The sequence below is a fragment of the Buteo buteo genome, chromosome Z (genome assembly GCF_964188355.1).
Source record: "Buteo buteo chromosome Z, bButBut1.hap1.1, whole genome shotgun sequence".
Lineage (NCBI taxonomy): Eukaryota > Metazoa > Chordata > Aves > Accipitriformes > Accipitridae > Buteo > Buteo buteo.
Genome location: NC_134204.1, coordinates 41,906,662 through 41,929,446, shown reverse-complemented (window position 1 = coordinate 41,929,446; position 22,785 = coordinate 41,906,662). Strand labels below are relative to the sequence as shown.

Genomic DNA, 22,785 nt, shown 5'->3' with positions numbered 1-22,785 from the left:
GTCACTCTCAATTTACTGTCCCCTTTTTTACACACTGTAGGTAATTTTTCTTCACTCTTCCCCTTCACTAGTGAATCAGTCATTTTTCGTACTGTTTTTACAGTTTTTTGAGACATAAGCAAGAGATAAGCAATAAGGCTGATAGTGGTTCTTTATATACAACTGTTGAATAAACGAAAACTGTATATTTTTCTGAAGAGCTGTAACAGTTTAAAGACAACTTGAGAAAACCTCCTTTGTATTACGGATTATAATACACATTCAGATTATGACATGAACACCCTAGGACTTTTAATGACCACAGTGATGGAAAATAAAATGTATTTTCCAGCTACAAGTCAGAAGGAGTATTTGTGTACTAAGTATAAAGCACCTTACTTTATAATTAGATTGAAGAATTTATCTATGTAAAATACCTGGCTTCATACTGCTTTGGCTTTTTCTTCTCAGAGCAGCCTTGAACAGAATGTGATATTTACTGAAGCCAATGAATTCAGAAAGAGTATCTTGCACTTGTACACCCAACTGGGATTTTTCATGTTTTTCATACAGGTGTACAGGGGACTCTCTAGCAAAACTTACATATCAGGAACTTCTCAGGAGGAATAAAAAGGATAAATTAAATATGCCAGCTGCACTTGTAGTTTTACCCTGATAGGCCTTTAGTAGGTTACAGGAGCCAGCACAAGCGAACAGTGGGAAAGGGAGCACAGGGAGCCTGGAGGAGACTGAGTTGATTTACCTTACTTTGCACTCCTCCTCAGCTACCTCCATACATGGGATTTTGAGGCGCTGACCTGTTGGCAGCATCCAGATTGTTTGTAGCTGCTGGAACCAAGAGTGGATGTTTGGGACTCCTGGTGACAACCACAGGCATTACCATTGTCTCTGTGTGGCTGTGAGGTACAAAGGCATTTTTCAGGCAAGAGATAAGAAATAAGGTCTTGCGGAAAATTATGTCCCTTTGCCCTCACCAAAACCTCCTGTAACACAAGCATTTTCTTTCTGAATATCTTTTGTGTTAACCTTATTAGCAAGGACATTTCATTGTCACTTTTATTTCTTTGAATTCCCATTTTCCAGGCCTTTCTTTTCAGACCTGAATTACTTCCCTCAGAATCTCTGCCAGCTCGCTGCCAAAGTGCACCAAATGGCTCCACTGCTGGTTTTATACATCAAGTTACCCGCTTGTGAGATCTACACAGTGGATGGGACAATTCAACGCTACCTTGCTGCTCCCTATCTAAGACCTAGCAGCAGATGGAGAAAGGACATTGTCAGTCCACCCAAATGACCTTTGCTAACAGCAACTCTGCAGAGTCCCAACCTGCGGTTCAGATTAATCTATACAGGGGAAAAAAGAGACATTCTGGACTGGGTGTCTTCTAGCAGTGCTGATAGCTTCACCTCCATTTTGTCTTTCCACTACAGCACAGTTTCTGCAGTGTCTGAGGGAGAGGGACGTGAGCGAGTTTAAAGCCTAATTTGGAGAAGGCAGCAGTGGCATGCGGTTTGCAAGGTTGAAAGAAGCGTAGGACTTGGCAGGGTCAGCGCCCGTTCCATCTGTTGGTGAGGCCCCTTGCCAAAGACACTTGCAGGGAGCACGGACAGTAGGAATGCTTGCTCTACGGAATGTGGAAAAAACCTAAACAACTCTATCATTAATCAGGTGACTGTATTATTATTTTTTTTCTTGATGGGGATTTTTTGTCACTTCAGCACCAAGCCAAATGGTGCCCTCACTGGTGGGCTGGTTCCTGGAGTCAAGTACTTTGAGCATTGCATGCGATGCCATAGAAGCCAGTCATGGCATCAGCCCAGCTGTCTGGCAAAACCAGGCGAGAGTTAGGCTCAGCTCCAATTTTTTAATCCATAGCCTCCTGCCTGCAATTTCAGTTTTTAAATTAATGATTAGACACCGGTATCCTTGAGGATAGCTTTGCTTTTGAATTTCAGCAAGTGGGAAGAACATCAGCTGAGGTACTTCCACTGGTAGCCCCAAGGAGTCCAAGAGAGAGCAAAAGGAGATACTCCCAGTGAAGGATCCCCAGAGGATCACAAACTCCCTCCTGCTAGTGATCTAAGGCATCCAGCAGATCACTTGCGCATGGGGGCTTTCAGAATGCACCACTAGTCTTCTTTTTTCAAGGTGAAGCTCCTGACAGACATCAGGCATGATCTTTTACCGTTTCTTCTTTGAAGTGCATGAATGTCGCAGTGGTAGCTATCCCATGCAAAAAGTATATCACACAGTAGCACACCTGCTGTTTGAGCACTTTGCAGCTATTTACATCCTAGGCCTCCCCACACTGCCTGGCAGGACTGGAAGTGCTCCTTTAAACACTGTTTGAAAGAGAAGTGCCAGTGAAACTGACTTTTTTTTCTTCTTCTTTTTTTTTCATTTTAAAGTGGCCACTAACCGTCTGTGATCCCTTTTCAAGTGTCAGTCTCGTGATAACTTGTGATACCCATACCTTGCTGATCAGTGAAATGTAATGTAAGTCTGAAGGAGTCAGTGTCTTCTCTAAAGCTCAGTGAATACATAAAAACAAAAACCAAAACCCAAGCCAGCCTAACTTAATCCAAATCAGTGAGGAAATCATCCAGGTGGGGGCCTGCATTCAGACCACAGGAGCAAATATAAGCATAAAAAAGTCAATAGTTTTTACTGAAATATGAAGCAATTGAAATATATGAGTTAGCAGACCCAACACAAGAGAAGTTGTCATAAAAGATGTCAGGGATATTTGTGGGGTTTAATGATGGGTAGATTTGGATAGTAAAGCCTTGTGGAAAACTGGAATAGTCTTCATGTTCTCTGAGAGACAGAAGGAACAGACTAAATGAAAACCAATGGTCTGTATAGACTTGTGTTTATGCTAATATTTGCATTCATTCAAATTATAAGAGCTATTAATGTATCTGAAGTCTGCTATAACATGTTTTTTAAGCTGATGGTGAAGTATAGAGATAAATCAATTTCTAAATGTTAAGTGTGTTACCCTGTATGCTGAAAATGGACCATCCTCCTTGTCAAAGTAAATTAGCCCAGGATGAGGCCTGCTTGTTTAGATCAAGTTCAGATATGTCTGTTATGTTCAATATAGAAAGGTGCTTTTATACCCTTCATTTGGAAAACCTTCACTTACTGGGGGAATATGCATAAACACTAGTCACCAAACGGTAGATGGCAGCGACAAATGAGATGTAAAGTCCAATAGATTTGAAGGATGATGTATTTCATGCACAGTTTCTCTCCACTGACATTTTTCCCTCTTGCAAAGCAAGATTGCTGGGTCAGGTTTAAGGATGACTGTCATTTGGAGAGGTGAAAAGAGTGGGTGGTACAAGTGAGTGAAAGGTGTCAGTGGATGGCTAGTCGAGAAATGTTCTGGCATTAGCATATCAACCAAGTTAAGGTGAAAGGCAGCCTTATGGCTTTTGCTAAAGAAATGGGATCTTTGATTACTTTGGTGAGGAAATTCCATCTGTGCTCAAAACGTGTACATAGGTACACAAATGTATGTTCACATATCAACATGTTTTCACAGGGAAGACAGGAGGAAGAGAAGATCCTACATCTACATTTTTGTGCCTCTTAGGAGAGTTACAGAGGACAGACGTGCTTTCAAACCAGTATAGACAAATTTAAAGTATTGACACCACAGTTCCTTTAGAAAAATTTTAGTCTTGCTGTAAAGGTGTAGCCAACTATTACAGTTATGCGTACTCTCTTCGTTTCCTTAGCTTAATTTTAGCTGAAGGTAGTCTGCTATTTCAGACCTCTCTTGTGATTTTTTTGTTGTCATGGTTTCACAATGTATCACCATAAGAATAATTTGAAGAGTAAAGAAGGAAAGAAGCACTTTTTTTTTAGATTGACTTCTATTAAAATGAAGCTTGGTTTTATTGATTTATAGTAATATTTCTTTATATTGATCTACATTGAAAATAATATGCTTCATAGATAATTAACACATAGCAAGACTCTGGTGTTTATAAACTGTTTGCATCTTAACTGTTACAATGTAACTAATGACATGAAAAGGGAAATGGTGTTTGAAATCAGAACTTGGTATCAAGAGACCTTCCTGAGTAAAGGCTGCTGTGAAAACTGTGCAAAAATGAACTTCGCTAGCAGTTTCTGAAGCAAACTGGTAGGTAGGAGTTGAAACAGTTAACCTATTAAAAGTTTTTTCTATATGCAATATGATCACACAAAAAGTATCAATACTAAGACTGAATACTGTGGTTTGTATGTAGTATATCACAAAAATGCCATGGATTCTTTGCTGCAGTTACAACATTGGAGTCTTAGTAAAAATTATGCCTAATACTCACTAATCTAAGCACTTTCCATCTACTGTTTTTGTGGAATTTAGAAACTGAAATCACAAAAACTATATATACATGTATATATGTTCTTATATTATTGGAAAACATAGGAATACAAAGATCACTCAAACTGGAATAAAAAATTTCCACACAGACTGAATTTATTTCCTTTGAGTGCATGACCAATGACTTGTGGAAGCTAAGAGCCAGACCAGAGAGCTGCGTCCCAGATGACTCCTCCACAGAATGCTTGTGCAACAGTGCATTAACCAATTTGCATTTTGTTAAATATATCCACACTGAGTATTCCTTGGGTTTTGGGTCCCTAGTAGGACCTGCAGTGTGCTGAGCAATGCAGAACACTGCCACTGAAAAGGAATTTTGTGCTGAATGTTAGCAGGGCTATGTAAAATGTGATGTATATCATTAAGTGCTCTGTGTAAAAAGGCCTCAGGTTTTTCAAAGCAGGATCAAAATTAATCATTATTTTTCTCAGCTTCAGTCTTTAGCTTCACTGTGTTAATAACCTACGTATACAGCATGAGCAGTATTGCTTTATTTCCTAGGAAAACTGAGAAAACTACAAAATAATGGAATTAAAGCACTAATATCTAGGTTCTTTGTCCAGAAACAAAATATCAAATCCTATACATCAAATATCAATATCAAAATCCCATTCATTCCAATGTGAAATAAACAGACTGTAGACTCCCTGAGGATAGGGATGCCAGCCATGGCAATGTTGACTGTCAAAACACTATTAAGTGCTGGCACTCTGACGATCAACACCTGTAGGACCGAATAGCTTTGTTTCCTTTCTTTCCATTGCCTTTGGTGATTAATAATCTGCTTTAGTATAACTAACAAGCTCTTTCACAACATGTGACATGACTCAAACTCTTCAGAATGAAAGTCACAGCAGCCAACTGCTAAACACAAAAGCCCAGATGAAATCCTGTCCTCCTACAGATTCATCGAAATGCAAACAACAACAATAACAAATCACTCCTGTTTTATGCCACAGCATACTGCTTAGTACATTTAACTACCACATACCACATCCAAACACAGTTACCTTCTTTGTCCAAGTGGGGACATACTCCTTATTCCTACTATTGAACCTTTGGCTCTACAGAAGAAACAGGCAAAAGCCATATTCACTGGTCCAGAAAATAACAAAGGGAGAGAAAAAGAAGTATGACAGTATCTTGCAAATTAGTTACCATACAGGAAGGTGTAAGGAAGGCTCAACTTCACTGACCTAGCCAGACTCCCAGAAACACTCAGTATAAAGTAGCTTCTATCCTTCACAAAAGGGACAGATCAGGCTTGAGATCTTCTGACAAGCAGGTCCCTTGGCCCATTCCCTGCAGTGGTAAAGCAGGTTTCTCATGCTGTGTGATTACTCTCCTTTGGGATAGTGAGTCCATCTTACATTCAGTGTGACATAAAGACGTAAATAATTCAGTAAGCTTCTCCTCATCCCCTCCTTTGCCCTCCAGGTTTAAGGGAAAATATGCTTTGTGTTTCTGCTTGCCTTATGGAAACCTCTGCTTAGAGATGGAGATGCATACCTTCCTTTCTCTCTCCTCAATGTCCAGTGTCATCAACACATTGTTCACTGCTTTCTACTAGCTTCCCCAGGTGATCTGACAGTTTCACCCATGCACTGCTAAATTCACAGTGATTAGTACTGTTAGCAGTGAGAGCAAAGAACTGACATTTCCCCAGTTCATTTTCCAGTTCCTCACTATGACTCAGTGCAGCCAGCTTTGCCCTGCTGTGTACCAATAAGCATTTTAAGTCTGCATTCCTGTTTTTCACAGGTGGTGGCATTCACTTCATTAATGCAAGCTTGTTCTCTTTCTCACACAAGATTTGGGCTGTTATAATTGAAGACCTACTGCTGACTGAGAAACCCCCAAGTCTTGGAAGACAGAAAGGGAATGAATTGGTCTATTTATATCTCATGTTGTTGCCTTTCCACCTCCATTCCAGTTCCCTAAGAAACTACTTCGCACTTCTGCCACCCACTCTTCTCTCCGATTCCTCAATTAGAGCAGTAGTTGCAGTTTTCCTTGTAAGATGGTGCAACCACAGATGGAACAGCTGGAAGCATATTTTAATTTCAACATTAATTCAAGTCAAGCACTGCTAAACTGAATAGGCTGTGTTTGCTGGGACTGTAGGAACCAATCTATTCCTTTTTGAAAGCTTTTACATTTCCAGTGGAACTGAAAAGGCTTCAGAAAGTAAAGAATAAAGCTGTCATGGGATAGGATAAACTACACTGAAGCAAGGTTTTCAACTTCCCTGAAAAGAGGTAAACTTGTTTGTGCAAGGGTGTGTAGAAGGAGGGAGCCTCTGCTCCCTTAAGGGTATCTGGTCAAAGACCTTTTCAATACTGAAGGGGATAATAAGTAAAGGGGGAAGCCATAAACAACAACACACAGAGGCACAAACCCAACAGATGAACAAAGGCAAGAAACAGACCTCATCTGTCACACTGATTGCTGGGTTATTAAGAAACCACAGGCAAATTGGAAAGTTGCCACTGACAGGGATACAAACCTGAGGGTCCGGCATGCCCAAGGGGTTCGGTGGAGTTGTGCAGACTGAAGAAGGAATCTGCAGGAGTGGGGACAGGGAGGAACAAAGCAGGGGGAGGCAGCAAAGGGTAAAAAAGGGGCCAGTCACCTGCAAAATGGGGCCAGACAGTACATTGTAAAGACAGCAGTTATGCACAGAGAGGAAGGTTCCTATTTCCCTTTTCCTCAGAAAAAGCCATACAGCCCTTCAGTAGTGAAGCCACCCCAACAAGGAAAGAAATTAAAGTCAATAGATTATCTGTGGCTACTGAATTTTCATGGCTCCACTGGTTGTTTGCAGCTCTGATAAATCTCCCTGGCTGAAAACAGAGTCATCTGCCATACAGCTAAACATGCATACACAGATACGCTAACCTGAAGTGACACTATACAACTGGGAAGCCTTGAAGTTTTACTTTGCTTTTATGCCTGTACATGTTTAATTAAAGATATATGCTTTTAACTGTAGGCTGGATAATGATAATAAATGGCTGGACTGATCTTTCTCTTCCTGCCTTCTATTTGACTCCACTTGGTAGTCACTGATTGCCATGGAAACCACTAAGTGCACCTTCGATGAGGTCACTTTTTCCAATCATATGAAGGTGCCAGGCAGATTAATAATTCTGTTTAAACAAGCAGGCTTATATGGAGAAAGAAAGCAAGACCTTTGGAAGCCCACGGGTTCTGCTGCTAAAAACCTTTGTTAGCGCACCTTGCCTTTTGAGCTGTAAGCCACCAGAAAATGTTACTTTGGCAAAAGAAATACTGATACTACAGGGTATGTCAGAGTTCAGAATATATGCAAGAAAAATAAAAAAATCTGTCCCACAGTAAAATAGAAAACTTCCTTTGCAAGTGCTCCACTTCAAATATTGAAACATGCTTGCCCTCAAAAGTCTGTCTTCTTCCCCTAGACACTGCCTTCCTAGCTTGTCAACATGTCTCCACATCAGTTACATCTCATATAGGTAATGGCAAGACTGAATGAAAAAACTGCTTCTGTTGTGCTTTTTTTCACGCTGTGCTCCACCAGCTTACCCCTCTCTACTGAGATATTTCTTGACGTAACATTTCCACTTCCTTTGTTTTTTTACTTCTTTACCAGATACTGCAGAAAGTTCTTAAAGGTGTTCAGTTACAAAGGAAGCGGTAAATCCATGGCTTGCTTTTCAAAGGTGTAGCAACCCCAAACAGACTGCAGGGCAACAGCCAGATGCTCCATACCTCTGAGAAACCAGACAATGCCACCACTGCCTTCTGGCATCCAGCAAAGGACCTCTAGAAGTCTTCATATTCTTTTTAGTAGCTGGAGAACATTTATATTTATTGGAAATGGAAAACAGTGGAAGATTTGAAGCCCTATTCCAGAGAACAAATCAAAATTACAAAGTGCAAGCAGAAAAGAATGACCATGCAGACACATATTTTTCATGTCTTTTCATATGTGTTGTTAGCTCATTACTTTGCATGTGTATCTGATGAACAAGATACCAGGATGACAAGACAATCCAAGAAACATTTAAGTAAACTTGAGAATTATTGGACCTACAATTCCAGTCATACCCTGTAAAATATCTAACATACACAACTAACTTTATTTGAATAATTTTTATATATGCTGCTATACTGAAATATTCTAATGTACCCATTGCTTAAACAAGCCCAACCACACATTCTGTTAATAATTTAATATTCTTTTATATTAATATTTAATAATTTAATAAATTATTAATTTTTATTTAAATTGTATGAACCTCAGAATTATTTGGGTAACAGCCTGGAATGAAAGCTCTTGAGAGATCTATTGATTGCCCTGATATACAAGGACTTGAAGCAAATTTCCTGCAGCATTAACTCAAGTCTATGAAAGACACCTTAACATATAAGTCAGTTTTGATAGACGATGAACAATTTTTGATAAAAGTAACCACAACACTATACATGAAGTAGGGTGCTATTTGAGGAGCTTAACTGCAGATCTAAAACCTCAACATTGTGGATCCAGGTGTTAATGCATATGTATCTGCATAATTAGAAAGTTTACAAAAACAATACATCTTTTCATCCAGTTCAGATTAGGGTTCACCTGAGGATTCTTCTTCAGGTAGCCTCATAATATTTATACAGCAAAATTTATGTTCTAAAGGCAATCAACTGGGATCAAAGTACCATGCTTCTGTATCACATCTATCTTTAATATGAATCAAGCAAAGTATATTTTTTGAACATAAGAGGGCGGTTACCTGCTTTTAAGATCCATAAAATGTTTTCCCTTCAATTACAACAGCACAGAAATTGTATGGACCCTGGAAAGACTGGCATAAGCTATTCCAGTTGATTCCTGGTTTTAAAAAAGGCAAGCATGCCACTGAACATCATGCTGAAACTTAAAGAAGTTACAGAAACATGAGCATCATTCAGCTGTCCAAGTTCTGCAACTCCAGACAGTACAGCAAGCTGTCCGTTGCCAGAATGAAATTTCTTATATGGAAGAGCTGCTGTTCATTTCCATCCTTTCATATACTAAGCTTGAACAAAAGATGTAGGAATGCATTTGAACTGTTGATGTTTAAACAGACCAAAAATAATTTTGCTGCTTTCACCTAAATTCACAAGAGAAGACACAGTTCCTGTTAAAAGAAGCTTATCATGGAAAAGAGATTAGCAATAATTAGGAAGAGTATCTGTTGGTAAACAATGAAATTGAAGTCCAGGGTAAATATGTTGTCACAGAAAACAAGAGTTTTTTAGGAGGTGAAAAGTTTATTTAAAAACTGCCAACATTTAACAAAAACAATTTTACACTATTTTCCGTTTTCTACAGAAATACAATAACTTACAGCTGTGCTTAGTCCATTATGTCACTAATACATATAAAAACAAGTCTGCTGATAAATAAGTGAAAAACAAAAATCCATTTACCAACCACCACCACTAAAATTGTACCTGTAAATTTTGGAAGACATCTGCATAGAATAGTTAGGACTGTAGGGGTGCTTTTTTTTTTTTTTTTTTTTTTTTTTGTACTACTAGGATATGTAAAAATTAACATGCAATACAAAATATTTAAGATAAACAAGGTAAAATTCAGTGTGTACAACTGGAAAGAAGTGCTAGGATGCCCTCCAATGTTTCTAACTAGACATCAGAAAACGGAACATTTTATATGGCAGAATTTCAACTTCCCTTCACAGCAAAACTAGATTTATAACCATGAAAATCTATATTTGGCTAGGTTACACTGAAGATGGATTAAAGGTGTGGAGAAAATTACCTAGTACTAGATAACAACACATAAGTGTAGAACATCTCAAATCAAAATTAAGTAGATACATTTTAAAAAGGAAATTAGCTGTTACCTAGTTATAAGCATTCATGAGATGACAGGGTGACAAATGTGCAGTTTATTCTTGCACCATAAATGTATATAGCACGCTTGGAGAACTGCAACACTTAAGCCATTCACTATTTATTAAGACTTTCTCCCCTCAGTATTGCATCAATTACGACACGGCACCTAAAAGCTTGCCATCTGTCTCTAAATACCTTGCATAAAACTCAGGCATTGACCTATATGCTACTGATATGCAATACTTCTGAAACTAATATATTGTATGAAACTTTTTTCAACTAGAAAAGGGAGAAAAGAGGGGGGGGGTGGGGATGTGGGGGTAGGGAGAGAAAGGAGAGGAAGAGGGGAAGGGAAAAGAGGGGGGAAAGAGAGGAAAAAATGAAGCCTTCTTAGCTATTGATACCTCATAGTACCCATGTTTCTCTCTAGCTGCCCTTTTAAACCTATAATATTCTACAACCTTAACAGTTTCTCCTCAGTCACAGTGCTAATGAATAGACACTACCCTAACTGCTTTTTTCCTTGAAGCCATAAATATGACCATTTGCGAAAGACAAAGAAGTCACAATGCATCACACTAAATATGTCAAAGCTACCATGTAGTGGCTGATATCCTCTCCACAGCATGGCCTGATCCTATGTCAGTGAAGTCAGTGGGAATTTTGTCACTCATTTCAACAGATGTAAAAATCAAGCACTCAGATCGGAAACAAACTAACAACCAGATCTTACAAATTATTTCTGTACAAGGACCCTGGAGGGTTTATTACTTGCTCATACTAAGCTTTCTGATTTAATGAACCCCCAAAAGAAGTAAACCAATATTGTACATATCTACTCAGGGCTTCCTTACATATTCTTTCTGCCTTCTGTCCTAGCAGCTAGTAAGGGAAAATGAAAAAAAAACCAAACCAAAAACCTGCATGAGCAGAACATGTCCTTGCTTCTTTAAGTTTTGCATTTAAGATGAACAATATTTTCAGTAATGCCCTGTGATTGCAGGTGCTCATTTTAGAACAGTTGGAATGAATCACATTGTCTAGGAGGAGAGAGAAAAGGTGCTAGCATTTTCCAATAAAACTGAGCCCTTAAAGGAGAGCTCTCAAATCCAATAATTCAAAATTAGAAGGCATTCAAAATGATGAGTAACTTTGAAAATCTTTTTTAAATGTGATTCATTTTTATAAAAAGAATGTGAGAAAAATATTGAAAATAAAGTACCAAAAAGACTACTTGGTTTTTGTATTCAAATATCAATTTCAGTTGCTAGTTTCTGTCTGATGTACTTTCCCCAGTCTCCTGTGACGCTGAAGCACTTCATACAAAATATGCCTGTGCGTTCCTTCCTGGAAGACCCCTGAAAGGTATACCCCAGGTAGGACACTGGCTGAGCACTTCCCAGTTCTCCCAGCTTGCAAGACCTTACAAACTCTTCCACCATCTCAAACACTCCCTACAAGCACCTGGAATAAACACCACCGCTAATAATTTGGTTTGTGTATGCACACATTTGCCCAAGTATCATGAAAGTAGGGCAGACTAAATCAGAGAGGGGAAGCAAGATATCTCACTGCTTTCAGCAAAAACCCTGACATTGGCAATGATCCTGCTAGATTCAGACTTAGGACAGGTCGCCTTCCATGGAAGAGTTCTGTTCGCAGATCACCACTGTTATATAAAAATAGCTGTATGTGGGAGATTTTTGCCTTTTTCACAGGACATTACATAACTATAGTTCTGCCATCCATCCATCCACCTACATATACATGCACACTTATTATGGGAGCATAAATACAGATAATTTATTCACAGATAAGCTACTAATGAAAAAGAAAAGAAAACAATCCCCTTCTGAAAAGAATTCATCCTACGACCAGTGAAAAACAAACTTAATGCTTTACACTGACTATCCTGTAGAACACTGGTCACTTACCAGATTACTTTTCAGTGTCTTAATGTCCTATTATCATTTTATTATTTCTGCTACAAAATTTACCATTTATCCAATTTATCTGCATTGGAAATCTACATAAAATTTACAATGGTCACAACTGTGTATCTGAGAATTTTTCATAGAAAAAATATTGCAAAATATTATGTTTAAAACCGACTGTATTTCCCCCTAATAAGAAAGCTGTGAGAATTAAATATTTTTTCATGTATCATGATAAAATAAACATTTTGCCCTACACAGAATAGTGCTTTAATGAACATGACTGTGTTACAAAATCAGTGTTTAATGGCCAACTTGAATACTGTAGTGGTGTCACTACATTGGATCTTAATGCTACTTAAAACCATTTAAGACAGATATTCCTATTATATGAAATTAAAGATGACATTCCCAAGCACACTTTTCAAGATGACTACCCAGTTTTAAATGTAGCCACTTCAAAAAAGAAAAACTGGAACAAAAGGGAATGAACACAGTAGGTATAAATATATTTTGTCTTGTAAAAACAAGTTCTGGTACCTTGTATCATTTATGTGATTTTTCACTAACAGGTAATACTCTGTTAAAAAACCCCATTAATCTCTTCATTCTATGCAGCCATCCAGGAAATCTTACCGTATTAACAACATACCAATTTCATAGCTTTATTTACAATGCACATACAGGAATACCTCATCCAAGAAAAGCTCTTTGTTTTACCAGAATTATATTCTGTTCAGAAAGTGTCCTGTGAAGGAAATATGCACTTCACTGTGGGTTCTCCCCACCTCCATCTATACAGTAGGATTAACAGCAGGTTCCAGATGGTGCAGATAAAGATGCTTAATAAATTAGACTTCAGTTAAGAGTTCTGGTCTTCAGAATAGTTGTATTGTACACAACCACCTGCCAGCTATGAACGACTAAAAGCTTTTGCAATTCTAGTACTCAGACTCCTAACAAAAGTTTTTTAAAAAAATAAATCTAAGATACACAATGCATCAACACAGATACTGTAAAAAGCTTCCCCATCATTACAACTGTCCTGGTTTCAGCTGGAATGGAGTTAATTCTCCTTCTAGTAGTTGGTATAGTGTTATGTTTTGGATTTAGTATGAGAATAATGTTGATAACACACTGATGTTTTCAGTCATTGCTAAGTAGTGTTTATACTAAGTCAAGATTTTTCAGCTTCTCATGCCCAGCCAGCAAGAAGGCTGGAGGGGCACAATAAGTTGCAAGGGGACACATCCAGGGCAGCTGACCCAAACTGGTCAAAGGGGTATTCCATACCATGTGATGTCATGCCCAGTATATAAACTGGGGGCAGTTGGCCTGGGGGGCAGATCGCTGCTCGGGAACTAACTGGGCATCAGTCGGCGGGTGGTGAGCAATTGCATTGTGCATCACTTGTTTTGTATATTCCAATCCTTTTATTAGTATTGTCATTTTATTATTGTTATAATTATTAGTTTCTTCCTTTCTGTTCTATTAAACCATTCTTATCTCAACCCTCGAGTTTTACTTTTTTTTCTGATTATCTCCCCCATCCCACTGGGTGGCGGGGAGTGAGTGAGTGGCTGCGTGGTGCTTAGTTACTGGCTGGGGTTAAACCACAACAACAACATACGTCTTTGTGAGATACTACTGAATATCCTACTGAATAGTACTATGGAACCCAGAGAAGAAACCCAGAAACTGTCAGGAGCTTCCTGCAAGACTGCAACAGCAATTTAAGATACAGAATAACAATATGATGCAGATGACATGGTAAGGTCTAGTGTGAATCATTAGGAACAGCATTAGCTTGTGGGTAGATATAAAATGCTATGCTAGACAAAAAAAATTAAAAGCCAGTTATTACGTGTTTAGTATTTATGGGTTTTTCTTAAAATCAATAATTATAAACTGTAAAAATGTACCCTAATTCACTACAATAGACTATGCCCTGAGAAGTAACATTACACACTAAGTAAAAGCCACTAGAAAGTGTCAGGTCTATAATTCAAAAGCATAAACTGTCTACAAGGAACTTCTTGGAAGCACATATTTCCTCCATTTTTCAGCAATACATTGCCTCTTCAGAGGAAAAGACTAATGAAAGTTTATGCTAATTCTAGTTTTCCCAACTTTAACTACATGATGGGTTTTTTTTGCTTTTCTCCTTTAAACTCACCTGGGGAAACTAGATGGCTTCTTAGATAAAGCTCTTGCATTTCACCTCTGAAAGAGGATGTAGGCCTAGCATGAGGTTCTGAAAAAATTGAGCCTGATGAACTCCACTTCAGGACATCAATCAGAGCACTTTTTGGGAGGTAGTCAGAGTTATCTAAACATGAAAAGAGGCCACCTCACCAATGCTTTGCTACATTCTTCTTTGCTGGTTGGAAGAACAGAGAAGAGGTTGGGAAGGAAACACACCTCAGCACACAGGGAAAAAAACAGAAGGAAAATTATCTTAGACAGGGACACTGAACTTCCTTTGAAACTAACTTGAATGTTAAGTGCATTTGAGAATAGGTGAGTTACCCTCTTTCCTTTATATCTGACATAAATAAAACAGTAAGATCTAATTGTAAAGACCCCTCATCACCAAATGAATACAGGACAAACATGCATTTAAAAGTCACATCTACACTGCTTTTTCCAAAATTGCTCTAGAAGATACAGCTCAGGAGTTGAGGGATTTTTTTCCCCATGCTGTAAGTGCAACATTTCACTTCCTATTAAATTAAAAAAACTAAGGAACATTCTTTCCTCACAGAAGGCAAAACAAAACTAAGCAACCAACCTTGTCCAAAAATTCAATCATCAAGTCTCTGAAGACTCACCACTTAAATTATTCTCTGGTAGTCACATTTTGTGCATTCTATTATATGTTATTCTGAAAAAGTATGCTTGTTAAGTCCAGCTATGCAGACGAGCCTTTCCAAACCCCTTTGTTTCTGGTCATCAATATTATACAGTACTATTTTAAAAATTCATTAATTATCTACTTCAGAAAAAACTCACTCCTGTTCATAAAGACTAGCTACACATTCTAATTAAGCAGCACTAACACAAAACTGGAAATGCCAGATATTTTGATTGTAAGACTGAATCTATGCTTTCTCACTATATTATCACTCTGCTTGTCTTAAAACAAGTTCTATATAAGGTAATTAATCAAACAGTATAAACTGACAATTTACTTTTCCCCCTATTTAAATGACACAAGGATTTGATTGTGTAAAGAATATGTAAGAAGTCAGTAAAACACTTAATAAGCAGGCATGAGTAGATTAATGAATATTAATCAGAGCAGCTATAGCAATGCATTCCAATAACAACTTTATACAAGTTTTTTGTATATTGTAGCTGTCATTAATGCTGCATGTGTTGCTCCAGTGACTGTAACACACGACAAACCAAATGCCAATGAAATAACAGTGAATGTATTTAGCAGCAGAGAATTCAACCCCTTAAAAATGTGATTCCTTCTATTCTAATTTCTGTAGTTTCAAATTACTTTTGTTCCTCAAAACCCTTTGTTTCTAGCACAAAAAAATTTCTGCAAAGACTAATCCAGTGAACAAAAAGAATTTGTATAAATTCAAATGACACATACTATAGCAGAAGATAAAATCAGTAAAGATGCTGAACTTTATATGAAGACATTTACAAAGTTTGATCTTATATTTGAAGGAACTTCAGAGTGAGAGCCTTGTATTCTGCAGCTTCTGTTGGACATTTTCTCTGCAGGAATGTTCACTGACTACATTATAAACCTCTGACACACAAAACAACTGAAATAATAACCTAAAGTAGCTGTACTTGGTAACCTTTATGCATGTTAACTACCAATGGCCTGAAGCCACTTTTCTTTTCTTCAAGCGGTGCCCACATGGGCCTCTGCAGTGATACTGAATGGTTAGACAGGAATGTTTCAAAGATCATAGTGCCAGAACATCACACAGTTGTAAGTTTAATGCAATTTGTTGGGAGCATCTCTTCAATTATTTCATGTAAGTGGCTTCAGGACATTGGCAGCTTGAAGTAATTTAGTTATGTAATTTCTTCTTTCATGTAATTTATATTATTACCATGAAAAAATTAAAGCTCCATTTAGACAGCTTATTGTCTGCATTTCTTTCAAAGCGGAAGATATGACTTGTTTCAATTTCACTTTTATTGTGTAGGCTTTAAAAACTCACACTTAAGAGTCGTACTACAGCCATCAGTGTTTTCAAAAGTAATAAAAAAATCAGCGTCATCTTTAATCAGAGCTCTCAGAACATTTTCCAAGTATGAAAATACAATGCAACTCTGTTCAGCTACATAGGACCAAATCTTGTCTTCCTACAAGCATGCATAACTCGTGCTGACATGATTAGGAACTGTATACCTGTATATGAGGGCAGCTGATCTTAAGTGCTCACGATGGAAAGATTGTCTAATTCAATAGCACAGTACTTCCACGACATAGCTCTAAGAAAGCCAACTAAGACTTCAGATTATAGTCTGGAAGAAATACGTAACGGGTTTCAAACCAGATTCTAATATAAATTTTTTCCTCTAAAAACCTCAGTCATTCCAGTGCAAGAAGAGAGCACGCCTTCCCTTCCACAGTTCAAGAAATACTTCTTATCATGCTCCCATTTCCCAGTCTGCTCCTGCCACTAATATTTTTCTCATGAACAGGTAATTTTTGCCAACGTAAACAGAACACAGAACTACATTACTAAGTAATCCAGAACCAAGAACATAATCCTTAATACATTGCCAGCTGCCTTCATACTTTCCAGGTTCATACTACTCATTAGTGGGATATTGTTAATCAAGCTGACCCAGGTTTCTACATATGCTTTAATGTATCTTTCATAATCAAAGAGCATCAAGTCCACTGCGATGGGTAAAAGTTCTTGCTTGAGTTAAGAACTTAAGTTCAGACTCCGGTTTGTACCTGAAAATACCCATTTGTCAGTGGTCAAGAGACAGAATCTTAAGACAAAATTATCCTCTCAAGCCATTCCCACACCTCCTTCACACATTGATTACGTTCTTCTGCAACTAAAACCATCAACCAAGACAACATCCCTGAGTACTTCAAAACAAACAGGCGTGTAAGTCATCCCTAGCTATACAGAGGCAGGTGTGGATGCTCACTGGGACAAAGGTTTGCCATGGAGATGCTAAAGCCTATGTCAGTCTTATCTAGATACTGTAAACGGAAGAGTGTACATTTATAAATGTCTCTGTTAGTTACTTTGTGCCTGAAATGAATTATGACCATACTCTCTAAGACTAGAGGTGGTCTATTTTCATTTTGAAATGCAACAGTAATCCCCATCCATCAAATTATTTAAAACTGTTGGAATTCTGCATGTTTCAAGTGCCTTTTTTCCTTCCAAATTATACCTTTGAGCAGGCTACCTGGCTTTTTTCTCCCTCATTGTTGCTCTCTCTGCCCAACAGAAACAGCAGCTTGAATCTTATCACAGTCAGGAGGCACTTTGGGCAGGAGAAACATAAAGCAATCTTGGCAAAGACTCTGTCTTGAAAATCTAATCCCCTCAGTGAATAGTCTGTTTGGAACAGAGGTGATGTTGCCATTGTACAAACTTCTACACTTGTACAATGTTTCTCCCCTGGGTCTTTGGACCAGCACAATTCCATTAGTGTAAAAAATCCCTTATAGAGACAAGTTCTAAGGAAATGACAAAATAAACCATTCATGTTTCATTTCACTGGAGTAGAAATGTGTTTCAAATTCCCTTAAAATTTACAGTTAATGTAAACAGAGATGTATGGTTGGAGAAGTGCTTTTAAGGAAGAGTCGAAAAAACCCTCAAAGACTGAAGCTCTGCAAAAGAACAAAACTGAAGAGATACTCCCTCCTGCTGTCTTTTTTTTTTAATTGTATAGTCTCAGTGACCAGTCAGAAGAGTTTTTACTCCCATCATCTAGTGGACTTGTATGGTCTTGGTTAAATACAAGTTACCAATGTGTGGTTTAGCAGGCTGAGATTCTGCAGTATACATAATACATTCAGAAATGTGTATCAAGTGCCATTAATTCTGGATTGTTGAGATAAAATAAATAAATACCAAATAGGAAATAAAGGTAAAGCAGTCTGTTCTAAGAAAAGTATTTCCAAACATAACATTGAATGTAAGTGTAAGTGTGAATGGTGTTTGAACTATTTCGTGTCACATTTTCCTCTATCTGCTTTTCAGGATTTCAACTTCACAGACATTCCTATCAAATTCATGTGACAACTAATAAGCAGGCAAAAATCCAGTTACAATAGTAGAATAGTTATAATAGTAAAAGGTGTTGGAAAACAGTGTTGGAGCCTTGAGAAAGAAACACTGCAGTCTGGTGTTCTACGAAAGGTTGCTAATACAAAAGTAATAGCACTCAATATAGTCTGAATCCAATAATGTATCAGCAAGATGCCACTATAGTAAAGAGCAACCTGGAAACAGGTTTAGTTGATACTGACAGATCCTCCTATTCTTTTTCCAGACACGCTGTCTCAAAAGCATTTGGGACTTTTTTCCTTTTTTTTTGTTTTTTTGGTTTTTTTTAAGCCAAATGATTCAGAGTCCACCTTAATGCAGAAGTTAGAAGATAAGAAAATGGCATGGTAGGAAGCTGCCAAAGTGATTTCTTAAAAGGATTAAAGAACAAACTGCATTTGATTAATACAAAGGTATGCCAGTTCTTTAATAAATAAAGTGAGAGACTTCTACTCTGAATATGAACTTTAGGACTGACCATTAAAAGAGTGAGAAACACATGGTTAGCTAACACTTGCAACCAAGACATGCATTTGTGTCTAAAAAGAGAATATTGCACTAAAAGAACCCTGAAGGCTTTAAACTCTTCCTTCACTGACCTAAAAAAGTAACTAACCATTTCCTATAAGCAGTAGCAAACCTGGCTTGGTCCGCATCCCTACAAGTTGATAATACTTTATCAATGAACCGGTACTCCACTTCTGGACCAAAAGAGTCCTGCATAGGAGCACGCTTCAGGCGTTTTGTTTCTTGGGTATAACCTTGTTTGCTGCTGGATTCATTCAAACCATCAACATCCATAGCTTGTGCCATGGGACTTGTTGCAGGACTGTGGTGGGAATTATTCAGAGTTTCATCACTGCTGTCCACAGATGATACCACTGCACTCAGAAGAGGAATTTTGTTGCTTAGGTGGTGCTGAAGGTAGAACACACACCTTCTTCAGAGGAAAAGGAAGGAAGAAAAAAAAAAGAAAAGGAAAAAAAAAGGTCAGACACTTAAAATAATCTGCTGTTGCTGGTGAACTGCTTCAGTTCATTTGCCATCCCACCAGATTCCCCCACAAACAGACAGAAAATCTGCTGTCACTGCTCACACTCTACAAAAAAGGGCTCAGTGTTACTTCGGCAAATCTGCAGGCACATACACCCAGCTGGTATGTATGTACGTACGTATACACCAGAGGTTTTCTGCAGCTGACCCATCTTCTGCCTATCTTTTGCTCATCTTTTGCCCTTTAAACATTTTAAGTGTGAAAAAGCCGATTAACACTATTTTGTGTCTCTTGCACAAACTATAGGGACAAGTAGAGCTTACATCAACAAGATACTTAAGCCAAACCAAATATTCCATTCAATAGCTCTGATTATGGTCTTGAATGTTTTCCAAAGGTTCCAGATATGGTAGCTTAGAAATTTTTTATTGAGTGGTAACTTTTAAAATCAGAACAATTTCTCTGGAAACGTCAGGGAAAGAACAATCCACAAATAGAAGGATGTTTTTTTGACCAAGTTCTCTTACCTGTGACACCACAAGGTTTCATGCCCTGGGTAACTGTCAATCAGTTCAGTGCAGAGCTCCAATTCTTCCTCTAAATGGCGGGGGAGATCCACACTCTGCTCCTCTGCACAGGCAGCTTCTGCCCCTGCACACTCCTCCTCCTTTTGAAGGCTAGGGTTTTGCTCATTTATGATTTGATTTTGTACCAGTACATTATTGTCAGTCACAGTTCTGCCTATCAAGGACTTGAGTAAGAACTGGCGGTAATGAAATCCACTATGGTCTGAGACATGCATGGATACCCAGTATTTAGTGGATGAAAGCTCATCAAGGAGAACCTGAAACAAAAAGCAGAAACAGTTATCAACCTGTATAAAGGAGGAATTTACCACCACTGTTTCTGTATTAAGGTAATCCTCTCCTCTGGGGATTTCAGCCACTGTGGTAATGGTTTAAGAACACACACCAAAAAATGAAATAATCACTCAGCCTTTTCCACTGTGTGCAGGTATCCCTGCACAAAAGAAATTATACTTCTTCCAAACTCTGAAAAGGTAGGTCTCTCAGAAACCTTCCCACAGGGTGAGGGGAAAAAAGCCCAAACCACTTATGATGAGAAATAAGCAGTGGTTTAAGAATCTCAAAATGGCTAGGAATAAAGACTATTGGAGGCAGAGGTAGAGGGTACACCAAACTACATGGATATTCATTAGATGTATTTTAATTTTTGCTTAGTGCATTATGGATGTCAGAGGGTGGGTGAGTTGCTTAAAAAAAAAAAAAAAGAAAAAAGAGGATTTAAAGTAATTTACACTTTCATTTTCCAGGAAAGAGTGTCAACCACTAACATTATGTTCCAAGTCCTAGAGCCTGTGGAATACAAAACTATTTGTCCATGGTTCAGTTGCTTGACTTGGCAATAGGTGAACTCCCAGAAAGGCTTTCACAATAACTGTGGTAAATACTTAACATTGATAACTGCAGCTGTATTTCTAACACTGCTGGCACCTACAAATTTTCTCTCAATTCTGAATGTTTTTAAACCTTCAAAATTTATTTCTGGGAAGACGGGTGAGTTTGGCTATTGGGCAAAGCTTCTTTTACTTTACTTTCTCTGTTAGAACTAATGGTTGTATTTTTTTAAAGGCTTTAAACCTCTTTCCTTACATTGCTCCTCCTCTGGAGTTTTAACTCCCCAAAGATATCAAAACTACCTTTTTCGTTTACTTCTAAAGACTTTGAATATAACCTTACTGATATATTCTTGCTTTTAATGTCTTTTTCTAAGCCGCCTATGTTACTTAACAGGACCAGCCGATGCAAAGCAACTTTCATAAACACAGCCCCCCACAAAGAAAACTATGGAAATGTGCTAGTTATACACCTTTTTTGTGGTGTGTCTGTTCTAAAAGATATTAGAGCAAATACAAACAATGTAAGCATTTGATGTAGATACCCAAGATACTCAAGATGCTTTTTTAGATCTTGACAAGAGATACCAGCATCGTCTTCCTTTTATGAATCAGCAAACTGAAGGGCACTACTAAATAACAGCCTCCCACCTCCCCGGATTCTTAATGGGGCTAAAACTCCCCACCTCCAGTTCTGCACTTTAAACCACAAGATCAGCTTCTCTCTCCTCAGCACAATTGAGCTTACTATTTTACATTTCTGAACATTAAAATTTAAAAGCCTACTAAAACCAACACAAGGCTCAAGGGTGACATCATAAATATCAGACCAGTGTTTATTCAGCTGGAACTGATACTACACACATTATGTCCAACTTAGATCTCAGAATAATCCAATTCATTTACCTGACATGTTTATAAGCTACAATGTTACCGGGGAATGTTGTAATTATGCATTTTAACTCCCTGCAGAAAGCAAACAGAACGAATCCCAGCAACACTCCTTACCTGAACTAGAAAACCTCTTTCAGAAAAGCAAGACAGAAGATTGCCATTAAAACTCTTGAGATCTACAAAAAACAAAGCATCTCCCCTAGGAACCTCAGAGTAACAGTGGAAGATGCTTCAAACAACTGGAGGTAAAACAAAAGGCCAGGTAACATCTGAATTCCAACAGAGGTTCTTTCTTACCACGCCAGTTTTCTCCATTTCCACATTGAACAGCACAAGCCCTTTGCCATTCTTCTGTGACGCAAAGACAAAATGATATGAAAACACCTCCCTCCCTACTCTTGACAACCTCTTACAAAGGGTCCTCTTCTACCTTCAGTGGTGAGCCGAGTACCATGGAACTGGCATCCTGCTCCAGAATAGGACGTATGCGCTCTGTGACCTTTGCCTCGACTTCTGGGTCTGCACTCCCTCTTACTATCCTCCCTGACCCTGTGCTGGCTTTTTTAAAGTGCTTACCCACCATAAACTGCAGCCTCAAACTTCCTCCCTGGTCAGGGACACTGGGGAAATGAAAAGGAACTGTATCTGGGGAAAAAACTTCTAAGGATAACCAGATTAAATATAGCAATGTCCACTCACACAAAAGACAGGTACCTTCGGAGGTCCAGTCATCTAAGAAAAAGCCAAGGCCTTTACTGAGGATGTCTACAGGAAGAATTACTTTGTGTCTTATGAACATACTTCTGTCTTCTGGGCATCAAACAAGAGAGGTGTTGCCTCATGACAACCACCCCACCACTTGTTTCTTTGCTTGGTTTTTTATTGCAGGGCCTGATCAGTCACTCTCCATCCTGTAATTATGAAGTTGAGTATTCCTCTCTAAAGCAAACAAAAAAGTTTGTCCATCCTTGCTGAACTACATCCTATT

The 22,785-nt window shown here is 38.2% G+C and overlaps 1 protein-coding gene across 2 annotated transcripts in view; it reads right to left on the bottom strand.

Moving 5' to 3' along the window:
• Nucleotides 1-16,419: 16,419 nt before the first annotated feature.
• Nucleotides 16,420-22,785, bottom strand: part of PTAR1 (protein prenyltransferase alpha subunit repeat containing 1) — a 41,120-nt gene continuing 34,754 nt past the window's right edge. Inside the window, exons 6-7 of one of the 2 annotated variants that reach the window (XM_075021814.1) lie at nt 20,014-20,330; nt 16,420-19,432 (exon numbers count right to left, since the gene is read on the bottom strand). In XM_075021814.1, the coding sequence (XP_074877915.1) occupies nt 19,084-19,432; nt 20,014-20,330 (666 nt within the window). In that variant the 3' untranslated portion in view covers nt 16,420-19,083. The remainder of the gene's footprint in view (nt 19,433-20,013; nt 20,331-22,785) is intronic. The other variant, XM_075021815.1, reaches the window with a different exon arrangement.